The sequence below is a fragment of the Benincasa hispida genome, chromosome 1, assembly GCF_027475165.1.
Source record: "Benincasa hispida cultivar pf3 chromosome 1, pf3_genome.v1.1, whole genome shotgun sequence".
In the NCBI taxonomy this organism is placed as follows: Eukaryota; Viridiplantae; Streptophyta; class Magnoliopsida; order Cucurbitales; family Cucurbitaceae; genus Benincasa; species Benincasa hispida.
Window position 1 is genome coordinate 8,202,646 of NC_143478.1, and position 12,912 is coordinate 8,215,557.

Sequence of the window (12,912 nt, forward strand, 5' to 3'; positions counted from 1 at the left end):
TAATGTTCTGTTATTGGTTTTATGTCCATGTCGGGGGTGGGGGGAAGGAAACAGAGTAGAGTTTGTGTTGTATTCAAGCTGGGTTCCTAAATCTGTTATGTATGTTAATGTTGATATTCTGGATAGCAATAAATTCTATGTTTAAAATTATCATTGGAATTATGTGTTAAAGTTCTAGAGAATTATAAACTGCTAAACAAGTTTAATAGGTGCTAAGAATACAGATTTTCAGGAGTATGTTGGACAGTAGTTGTCTAAGAAGGTTGGTAATTATTGTATTCACATCACTTCTCGGTTTAAGAGGATAATCTGGGGAATGGCGTGACAACTTTCCTAAACCTTTTTTACGTAGGGCAAACCCATTGCTTTCTTAAATCTTTTTTATGTAGGACAAGTTCATAACTTTCCTAAACCTTTTTTTATGTAGGACAAGCCCATGATTTTCCTAAATTTTTTGATATAGGACAACTACACTTTAAATATTTTGCCAAAAACTCAACAAATTCCACCTTGGCAAGATGTTTAAAGAATCCACAGCTTCTGCAACATCCATTGTCTTCACCGACAATCATAATTCTCATCTCATAGAATTATAATCTACTTCACCATAAAAAAGTATACCACTTGGAATACCACCTCCCAAAATTTTCCTTTTTCGCATATGTTGATAAATCATGTTGATATTTATAGTGCAACTTCCACCTACTTGGCTCACTTGGACGTCCTTCAACCATTGATACAACTTCCATTACACACTTGTGTGCAAACTTGTGTAACCACTAATATCACATCCTCTATCATGGTAAAGCGAGCATACCATGAGGATGATTTTCGTTTTCTTCAGAGGAAGTCACTGTTTTCCCTAGTGTGAAAGACAACGTCAGCATCCGATTCAGAGCCAGAAAGAAATCTCTCCCCAGTCCCTACTACAAGAGCATTCTCTCAAAGCTTTTGACTCACACCCTTTTCTCATTCTAAAACTAGATAATACATCAAGGGAATTTAACTAGAGCCAACACACCTAAGCTTAAACTGTTTCTAACTGGGATGACTAGAAATCAAAGGCATAGACTCCTTTTATAGGCTTGGAGCCCATTACTTTCCTAAACATTTTTTATGTAGGACAAACTCATGACTTTCTTAAACCTTTTCAATGTTAGACAAGCCCATGATTTACCAAAATTTTTTTTACGTAGGACAACTGCATTTCTAATATTTTGCAAAAAACCCAACATTTTTTTAGAATTGAATAGACATTTGCTTTATGTATCAAATAATGCTTTTTAAAATTATTTGAACAATTATATGAAATATGGAAGAAGTTTCTCTTTTGATGGTAAAGAGGTTAATGATTTGGATGGGGAATAATGACCTTATAAGTTTTAAAGCAATGATAGTACAATGGATATGATTTGTCATAGCTAATAATCAATATATTCTTTTTGCACTAGATTTCCTTTTTCTTTTGTTTACATTTTTATTTTTGAATGAAAAAAGAACTTCAGAAATAGATATCATATAATCATCGTGGCTGTGGAAATTAGAGGTGTCCTTTTTAATCATTTAAAAAAAATTAAAATGGTACTTTTCAATAATATTTTGAAGATGTTTAGAATTATTTTGGTGGATCTCAAAAGAATGCATATTGGTGAGAAATTCACTTCAAAATTCCATTAATTTTCATATTATCCAATTTTATAGTTTTAGTTATTTTATGAGTTTAGTTATTTTATTATTATATTATATTTATTATTATTATATATATTTTCTCCTTATCTGTGTTCCCTTCGTGCTCCTTAATTTCACAATACGTTATCAGCACGAGCTTATGTTGCTTTCATCGTTGGAGGTAGATCCTAAAGTGTTGTCATGACAAACCTTACAAAATTAGAATTCGAAGCCCTTGACATTAATGACAATAGTTATTTGTCGTTGGTGCTCGATGTTGAAATTCACCTGGATGCTATGAACTTGGGAGAAACAATTAAAGAAAGAAATATGACATCCAGTCAAGACAAAGCAAAAGCTATGATTTTCTTTCGCCATCATCTCCACGAGGGATTAAAAATGAAATATCTTACAATAAAAAAATCTCGTAGCATGTGAAAAAAAATTGATAGAAAGGTATGATCATAAAAAAACAGTTATTCTTCCTAAAGCCCGTTATGAGTGGATGCATTTGAGGCTATAAGATTTTAAATCAACAAGTGATTACAATTCCACATTATTTAAAATCAGTTCAAAATTGTTGTTATGCAGAGAAAAAATTACTGATGTTGATATGTTAGAGAAAACATTTTCTACATTTCATGTCTCGAATATGTTTCTGTAGCAACAATATCGAGAGAAATGTTACAACAATATTCTGAACTAATTTCATGTCTTCTTGTGGCCGAACAAAATGATGAGTTATTGAGGAAGAACCACGAATCTCGACCAACTGGAACAACACCAGTCCCTGAAGTGAATGTTGTCAATGTTAATAATCGTGGTCGAGGTCATGACTGTGGTAGAGGAAGAAATAATTATTATTTTCATGGTGATCATTCTAATCATTTAAATTTCAAAAGAACCACATAAAATAATGATCACAATGGAAAAGCTCCACAAGATAATAGTTCAAAGAGTGTGAAAATAAATGCTTCCGATGCGAAATGACTGGGCATCTTTCGTGACCTCAACAAAGTCGATCCCAAGGATGATTTCCCTTTTGGTCACTACCTGTCGTACGTCAAAACACTTAGTAAACCTCAGTCAAGCCTCCTTGAAGGAAAAAGAGAAAAATGTGAAAACAAATTTTGCATACCTGACATATTTGACTTATCCCACATGACAAATTTGGATGTGGTGGACTTCTTTAAATCTCTTGAAGAGAAGATTGACAGTTGGTATAACATCAAGTGTTTCTTTTGATTTTGAGAATATCTAGACTTAATGTTGTTATTTTCCTTTATCTATATTCATTTTTTAGTAACTTTTGTATATTTTAAGTGTTGTTTTTCTTATTGTAATTATTTTCTTTTAATGAAGAAACATTGATAATTTTCATATGTTGGGTATTTAAAAAATGAGCAAATAAGATCTATGTCTGGCAGACAGTGCAACTACACACACAATACGTATAAATAAAAAATAATTTTTAAATTGACAATGCTGAAAGCAAAAGTAAATACAATATCATATTCTGTAAACTTGATAGAAGGTTTTAGAAAAGTAAATATTATTTTGCCTAAAGGAACAAAATTTACAATTGACAATGCATTGTTCTGTAGTCAATCAAAGAAAAATCTTCTAAGTTTTAAAGATATACGTTGCAATAATTATCATATTGAGACTGACAGTAAGAATAATGTGAATATCTATATATTATCTCTACTGTCTCAAATGAAAAATGTATATTGGAAAAATCGTCTGCTTTATCTTTTGGATTGTATTATACTTATATACGAGTAATGGAAACATGTGCAACAATGAACCTGAAGTTCATGAATCCAAACATATTTACAATTTGACATGATTGATTGGTTTATCTAGGATCTATAATGATGAGAAGAATTATTGAGAATTCAAATGGACACTCATTGAAGAACTAGAAGATTCTTCAATCTAATGAATTATCATGTGATGCTTGCTTTCAAGGCAAGATAATAATTAAACCATCACTAGCTAAAGTGAGGACTAAATCACCTGCATTTTTAAAACGAATACATGGTGATATACGTGGACCTATTAACCCCACCAAGTGGACCATTTAGATATTTTATAGTATTAATAGATGCATTCAGTAGATGGTCACACGTGTGCTTATTATCAAGTCGAAATCTTGCATTTGCAAGATTTACTTGCTCAAATAATTAAGCTAAGAGCACAATTTCCTAATTATACAATTAAGACCAATTGTCTTGATAATGTTGGTGAATTTACATCCCAAGCTTTTGATAATTATTGTATGTCAATTGGGATAAGTGTTGAACATCCTGTAGCTCATGTTCATAAACAAAATGGTCTAGCAGAATCATTTATAAAACATTTGCAATTAATTGCAAGACCATTACTTATGAGAGTTAAGCTTCTTTCATCTGTATGGGGACATGCTATTTTGTATGCAGCGTCACTTGTACGCATTAGGCCAGTAACTTATCATGAGTACTCGCCATTACAATTAGCTTATGGTCATGAGCCAAATATTTCCCATTTGGGAATTTTTGGGTGTGCAGTATATGTTCCAATTGCTCCACTACAACACACTAAGATGAGTCTTCAAATGACGTTATGAATATATGTTGGATATGATTCCCCATCAATTATTAAATATCTTGAACTCCTGATGGGTGATGTATTTATTGCACAATTTGTTAATTGTCATTTTAATGAGACAAATTTCCCAACATTAGGGGGAGGAATTAAGAAATTGGAAAAATAATGGAATACATTGTTATTGTCTCATTTAGATCTTCGTACAGATTAATGTGAACTTGAAGTTCATAAAATAATTCACTTGCAAAATATAACAAATCAATTACCAGATGCATTTATAGATGCAAAGAAAGTAACTAAGTCACATATACCAGCTGCAAATGTTCCATAAAAAATTGATATCCCAATATAATAAGTTGTTGCTAATCAGTCTGGAACACGCCAGAAGCATGGTAGACCAGTGGGTTCCAAAGATAAAAATCATCGAAAACGAAAAACAATTAATAGTAAAAAATACTTTGTTGAGAATGTAAATACCCATGAAGAAATCCTCGACATGACTAGTAAGGAAAGTGGAATATCTAAAGACAATAATGAGATTTCAATAAACTATGTCATGACAAGAAAAAATGGAATCAAACTAATGTACTTTTTTTCCTTTTTTTTGCCGACATTTTTTCCTATAATATTGCTTTTGATATTATATTTGAAAATGACGATCCTGAACCAAAATCTATTGAAGCATGTCAACATAGAAAATATTGGCTTCAATGGAAAGAAGCAATTGAGGTACAATTAATCTCATTTTCAAAACGACAGATTTTTGGACCAGTAGTCTGAATACCAGAAGGTGTAAAACCTATGGGATACAAATTGGTATTTGTGGAAAAATAAATGAAAATAATGAGGTTACAAGATACAAAGTAAGACTAATTGCACAAGATTTTTCACAAAGACCTGGTATTGATTACGACGAGACATATTCTCCAGTGGTGGATGCAATTACGCTAAGATATTTAATTGGCTTGACTGTGTATAAAAGTCTGGATATGCATCTTATGGATGTAGTCACAACATATTTATATGGATCTCTTGATAATGATATTTATGTGAGAATCCCAGAATGATTCAAGGTACCTAAAACATATAAATCAAATTCCCGAGAATGATATTCAATAAAGTTACAGAGATCACTATATGGATTGAAACAATCAGAACGAATGTGGTACAATCATCTATATTGAAAGAAATATATCAAAATAATCCAATATGTCCATGTTTTTTTTATAAAGAAATCACAATAAGGATTTGCTATTATAACTATATATGTTGATGACTTGAATATAATTGGAACTCTTGAAGAGTTTTCAAAGGCAGTAGAATATCTTAAGAGGGAATTTGAGATGAAAGATCTCAGAAAAACAAAATTTTGCCTTAGTTTGAAAATTGAGTATTTAGCAGATGGAATATTGATTCATTAGTCAACTTATACAGCAAAAAATTTGAAAAAAAAAATTATATGGACAAAACACATCCATTAAAAATTCCAGTGGAAGTTCGTTCATTGGCTATAAAGAACGATATATTTCAACCTCAGAAAGATAATGAAGAACTTCTTGGTCCTAAAGTACCATATCTTAGTACAATTGGTGCACTTATGTGTCTTGCTAATAAAACAAGACCAAGTATTGTATTTTCACTAAATTTATTAGCTAGATATAGTTCTTCTCCTACAAAAATACATTGGAATGGAATTAAGTATATAGTCCGTTATCTGAGCAACAATCAATATGGGTTTGTTTTATTGAAATAAATCAAATTTTGATCTAGGTGGTTATGCAGATTCTAGATATTTATCTAATCCACACAAAGCTGGATCTCAAACATGTTATCTGTTCACATGTGGAAGAACTGCTAAATCATGACAATCGATGAAATAGACCATAACAACTACTTCTTCAAATCATGCTAAAATTCTTGCAATTCACGAGGCTAGTCAATAATGTGTATCGCTAAGGTCAATGACTCAGCACGTTCGTGAAACATGTGGCTTGTCAGTCTGATAAAAATCTTCCAACAATATTATACAAAAACAACACAACTTACATAACCCAAATCAAAGAAGGATATATTAAAGGAGATAGAATAAAACATATTTCACCAAAGTTTTTCTACAATCATGATCTTGAAGAAAATGCCGACATCACTGTACAACAAATTTGTTCGAATGATAACCTGACAGACTTATCTACAAAGGCATTACCAACCCCAACTTTTGAAAAATTGGTGCATAATATTGAAATGCAGCGACTCATAGATTTTAAGTGATGTTTTCGTGAGGGGGAGTAAATATATTGTATTCTCTTAGAAGTATGTATTATATGAAATATGTAATATTTTTCCTTCAGTAGGGTTTTCTCCCATTGGATTTTTCCTAGTAAGGCTTTAGTGAGACGTATTTCATATATATATGGGTATCTAAGGGGGAGTATTATAAATATCATGAAAGTAGATGCCCAATGTTTAGTGTCCTCAAAGCCATGTGTCATTTTTCATATTGTCCATGTACCTTGTAATAATTAATGTTTGGTGTCTATGTAAGTCCACATCCTACTTACCATTTTGTCTATAAATAGTGACATTTGGTAGATCTCAAAAGAATGCACATTGGTGAGAAATCCACTTCAAAATTTCATTAATTTTCATATTATCCAATTTTATAATTTTAGTTATTTTATGATTTTAATTATTTTATATTATATTTATTATTATTATATAAATATATTTTTATATTATATTTTCTCCATATCCGTGTTTTCATCGTGCTTCTCAATTTCACAATATATTTCGAATTATATCATCTTTATGTAATCTAGCCAAATATTCAATTAAAAATGGTTATGAAAATGTATAAATATATTATATGGTTCCTATAAAAAATTATTTCCAGATATTTTATTTTTGAGGAGGGAGATTAGAAATTTAGAATTAATGGTTGTCAATTTTTGACTAAACGTATGAAATTAATTAAACATGAAAACGATTTTTTTTAATTATTTATTTATTATTATTTTTTTTGGTAGTCGCTAACTTGTTCAGTCAACTCCAAAAATTAATTATGCAATTTTTAAATAAACATAAATATTATTATTCTGTTCCCAAAAATCTGCCGATGCCCATTTACTATTGGTCAAAGTCATAGACTTGTACAATTGCGATGTGATATATAGAAGCTTCTATTTAGGGGATCTGATCCTCATATAAAAGTAATAATGATAAATAACCGTTTTTTAGGCTTTTTTTTAAATTATTTTAATTAAAATAAAAATTAAAAATGATCTTCCGGAAAATAACAAAGTAAAAGATAATATTTTTTTCAATTATAATTCACATGTTATATCGAAAAAGTTAAATATTACTTTGAAAAATTATTTTAAATGATAAAATCGTTGAAAATATTTACAAATAATAGTAAAATATCACATTGATTTGTGTCTATCATGATACAAATAGATACAGAAATAAATCTATCACGATCTATCAATGAAATTTTGTTATATGTGTAAATATTTTGTTTCATTTTTCCTATATTTGAAAATAATCTAATTACTTTTTAATTTAATAAAACATTTTTAACTTTTAACCTCTTAGAAAAGAATTGAGACCTTATGATTTTATAGCCATATATTCAAGTTAACTTTGAGGTAGTACCAAATACTATACTTGTTGAACTATGTTTATTTCAACACTTATGATTTTTCCCCCCTCTAATATGATGTTACAATTAAATAACATGAAGATTAATTGTGAAAATCAGTGATTAAAAAACTTACATAATTATTGTGATTAAAAGATTTTATATGAAAAATAAAAAAATAGTAATAACTAATAAGATAAAAGAAGAAATTGAACCGATATTCTTTTTTCTTTTGAGTTGAAAAATATGCGAGGGTACTCGAAAAAATAAGTCATGATATTCTTTCATATTTTATTGACATTTATAAAAGATGTTGGAGATATGTTGATTAATCATTAATATCAATATTAAATTTTATGATTTTATCTGTACATACATATACACACATATATGTATAATATTATGATAGATATTTGAATTCATACTCTCAACTTGACGTAATTGAACATAGAGATTAATCGATAAGAGGTTAACTCAACTAACGTATATATGTATGAGTACGAAAAGATTCGTGATTCAGATCCCCGTATCTCAATTTATAATAGGAGGATTAAATATTATGTATGAAAATTAATTTTGAAAATGGATAGAACCAACACACTAATATATTGAAAAAAATTAAAGATACCCACGTCTACGTGGGTGGTACTTTTATATGAAAAGAAGAAAAAAAAATGTGAGTGGTGCTTCACGATGATAACCCATTATTTACCTTTGCTTACTCAAACCAATTATTATGCAACCATGTGACTTTTTAAGACTTTGGATTATCATTAGATACAATATACATGATAATTCAAATACAAAATCACTTGAGAAAATCAACAAGAATGAAACAAATCGATTCAAAATCAAAATAGTTTTGATTCAATGGATGTTTGAATTTTAAAAAACATTTAATAGGTTCTTAATTTTTTATTTTGTGTCAAATAGATCTTTAAATTTGCAATTTGATGTCTAATGTGGTCACTGACTTATTTAATATTTTTTAAAATTCACATGTCTATTAGATATATAAAGTAAAAGGTTTAGGATTCCATGAGATATAAAATCCAAATGTATGTTAAGTAGATCAATTTCATTTTTAATTTCTTTTAATATGTCAAATCTAGTTAGTATACCAACAATTAAGAATTTTGAAACTTATTAGATATTTTTAAAGTTCAGAAATTTATTAGATACAAAATTTAAAAGTAAATGAAAATACTTTTAAAATATCAAGTAGATACAAATCTCGTAAAAGTTAGAAAATTAAAGGTGTAATTTAACAATCAATTCACTATATTAAAAGAAACCAATTTAGATAGACAACACGAATTTTCTAGTATTATAGAAGTAAAACAAACCTCTAAATCACTAACATTCAAACTATATGCTCGCTTTGGCATATAAAGGTTATCATCCATTCATTTTGGACACTGATATTTTTATATTTTTCACCAACTTCTATCATAATTAAAGAAAAACAAATATGCTTTCTCTAATAATACAAAACCTCAAAGTCACCTTAATTAAGTGATTAATAATTATTTATTTACATAATTTCAAACCCTGCCGCTGATTAGAGAACTATAGTTAGTTTGAACATCATTCGACAAGTCGAAAAGCATAACGCCGCCGTAGCTGGCGGATCTTTTAACAAACGGCAACACTTCCCTCATCAGCACCGCCGGCGCCACGTACCCCTCGCCGGCTTCTTCAGACGCCGGAATTCCCACGTAAAATTTTTTCGCCGGAATTGAATGTATCCACCGCATCCACGACCACCGGAAGCCAGATGGGTGACCGGAATTGTACTGGCATTGTCGGTCGTCGAAAAATCTAACCCAAACGTAGTCGAAAAGTCCGGTGTGAAGTGATTTGGTTAAGTAATTGTCGGGAAAACGGCACCGTGGAGCCGCCGTTAGGTACACTTTCCGGCCCCATTGCCGGCCGTAATTGTGTAGCTGCCGAGCAAGTAAAGTGTAGTAGGGAGAGAATTCCCCTCGCTCAATCCTGTTTTTAAGAATATATAATTAAAGTAATTAAATTAGCTGTAGAAATGTAGAATAAAATAATCTTTTTTTAGCAAGAATCAATTTTGGTTCATGCAAGTTTCAATTTACAATTTAATCATGAATTAAAATGTATTATGATTTAGACCATGTGTTACGTGTTTGAAGTCATTTTCACAAAGCAAAAATTAGTTTTTTCCCTAGAAGTTATGTTCGACAAATGTTGTTCTATTTATGTATTGATACTCTTAGAAAAAAAATTAATAAAAACTTCTTTTTAAGTAATTTGGTAATTCTAAAATCATTTTTTAAAGTTTGGAACCAAACATCAATATGATTGGTATTAAAAATAATTTTATAACTTTTAAAAAATAAATTTATAAAATAAATGGTACCTAAATCATTTTCCCCCCTAAATTCACTACTTCAATCATCACTCTCAAACATTCACTCATTCACTTTGTAATTATTTATTTTTTATTAATGAAAAGACAATTTAACCCTTAAAGTAAATTTAGCCTTACATTTAAAAATTTTACGCAGTTTCATGAAATGTATTTTTAAACCAATAAAGTTTCAACTAGTTGTACTATATATTACAAAAATTATTTAAAGGGATAATAAAACTGACTTTTTTTTAAGATCTGTGTCCATGAACTTTCACTTTTTTTTTAAAAACAATTTATAGACACACAAATTGAAAATTTAAAACTTCATGGATCAATTAATTTTAAAATATCTCGAGTTTATCCAATGACCTATTATACAGTTAGTGGGACAAAGTTTTTAAATTTTATAATTAAACCAGTAATTTAACTAATATATAAATAAAACACTCCTTTCGGTATTTAATTTGAATAAGGATGTGTGGGTTTATAGAAGAAATCTACTCAAGTTCAACACACCTGAAATCCACGCCGTCCAATGGTGCATAACCGAACGGCCGTGGTGAAGTTGAGTGGCCGTGGAGGAAGTTGTTCCATATATAGTCGGCGAGGCCAACAGCCTCCGTGACGGAGGAGAGGGAGTAGTTTCCATGAGGGCCGCCGACAGAGAGCATGACTTTAACGCCGCCGTTTTGGCAGTTGACAATACCAGCACTCACATTCCAGCAGCCATTGTATATAGGATTACAGTGGCGCGTTAGGTTCACTTGCGGCGACTGACCGTTACCGAACGTGGAGAGGAACCCAATGTTGACAATTTGAAACTTTTCGGTGGTACAGGCCGCGGTCAACCGTCCTTCTCTTATGTTTTGGCCCCAGTACGTCGCAATTCCACCGTGAATGCCACCACGGCCGGCAGTTGCTTCAGAAAAACAGCTCATGAAGGCGAGAATTATGAGAAGAAAAGAAGCAAATGAAGATAATTGAATTTCCATATTGAAAGTGTAAAAAAGTAGTAAAAATTGATGTGAGGATTAGTTGGTTGTTAAACATTTAGGTATTTATGGACGGAATTTGATAATCTAGTAGGCTTTAGCGGTCAATACAAAACATGCATTTATTGTTATTATTTTATTTTATTTTAGAGTCAACTCGGAAAAGTCCAAAAGATAAACGGTGGGTGTGTGCGGCACTAGTGTTGGTCAAACATTTTGACAAATTGTGTCCTGAAATAAAAAAAGGAAAACATATATAATTATTTTCAAAAAGAAAAGTGAGGTTGAAAATTGTGTAGAAAATAAAATTATATGAACTCTGTGATGTCAAAAACTTCAACTTAGAAACATCTTGAAAACTGCTATACATAAATATAAATTCGGTTAAAAATCCCTTTTAATCCTTTAGTTTCTATATAAATAATAATTTAGTTTCTGAACTTTAGTTTGTAACGATTTAATCTCTATATTTTTAATTTTATAATAATTTAGTCCCTGAGTAACAATCTAGTCTTTTAACTTTAAAATTTATGACGATTTAGTTGCTATTGTTGAAATTAGTATTAGGGTTTAATAAGATTTCATACATAAATAAACCGTAACTAATTAGAGACTTAATATTTTTACAAAATATAAAGTATTAAAGTATTTTTTTTGTAAAGTATTAAATTTTTATATAAAATATTAACTGGAGACTTAATATAAAATATTAAAAATTGACATGTAATTTTGATAATTTTTTTACGTTAGGGGCTAAAATTGTTACCATGTCGAAAGTACAATGACTAAAGTTCAGAACTAAATTGTTATAAAATTAAAAATATATGGACTAAATCGTTATAAACCAAAGTTTAAAGACTAAATTATTAGTTTCAGAGATGAAAAATATTTTCTAACCAATAAATTTCTCTCAACTCCTAACAAGAGGCGACTATAATGAAACATATATTGGTCAAAGTTATAGGCTTATATGTGATATGGAAGCTTCTATTTTCATATTGAAACTTGAAATCAAGTTTGTCAAAATCTTGACATTATTATTTTTACTAACCTTATGCCTTTTATTTTCAATATTATTTTATTTATTTCGATGTTATTTGTGCATAAAAAATTGTATTTATTTGAAAATTTCATTATATATAATTTACTTAGTCAGAAACTAAAGATCATTTAGTTAAAGAAAAGAAAAACCAAAATAAATTCATCCGATAAAAATATAAATTTTAAGGCACGGCTATTTATTTTGTTTAATAAATAGGGGCAAAAATGATAATTTTGGCCTAGTTGTACTTATGAACAATTTATGTAGGGTCATCGTACTGTTGATTGGTTATATCCAATGAACACAAAAATATATCTGTAGTATGATGGGTGCAACTGTCGATCTTTAGTGGAGTGCCCGACAGTTAACAGATAGTGAATAATTTAATTAAAAAGTTTGATTAATTATTCATGTACTGTTAGAGCTTCAAGCTACATGTCCATGAGGTCTCCTTGGTAACTCAATAGGATTAAATGAGAATCAGTTTTTGGATTAATTTGAATTGTTCAAATTAATAGACGAATTTAATTATGTATGATACAATTAAGTTATTTTAATTATATGTGATATAGTTATATGATGTATTTGATACATTATAGCT

The 12,912-nt window shown here is 29.7% G+C and overlaps 1 protein-coding gene across 1 annotated transcript; it reads right to left on the bottom strand.

Moving 5' to 3' along the window:
* Window positions 1-9,192: 9,192 nt before the first annotated feature.
* Window positions 9,193-11,319, bottom strand: LOC120068984 (acidic endochitinase-like). Its single transcript, XM_090307612.1, has 2 exons — window positions 10,794-11,319; window positions 9,193-9,889 (listed from the first exon to the last, which is right to left on the bottom strand). The coding sequence occupies exons 1-2, from the start codon at window positions 11,267-11,269 to the stop codon at window positions 9,439-9,441; spliced, it is 927 nt and encodes a 308-aa protein (XP_090163738.1). The 5' UTR covers window positions 11,270-11,319; the 3' UTR covers window positions 9,193-9,438.
* Window positions 11,320-12,912: the final 1,593 nt, after the last annotated feature.

Coding starts and splice junctions, on each gene's coding strand:
- LOC120068984 (XM_090307612.1), bottom strand. CDS start 11,269: ATGGAAATTCAATTATCTTCATTTGCTTCTTTTCTTCTCATAATTCTC. Junction 9,890..10,793: donor TTGGACGGCGTGGATTTCAG/GTGTGTTGAACT, acceptor TCTTAAAAACAG/GATTGAGCGAGGGGAATTCT.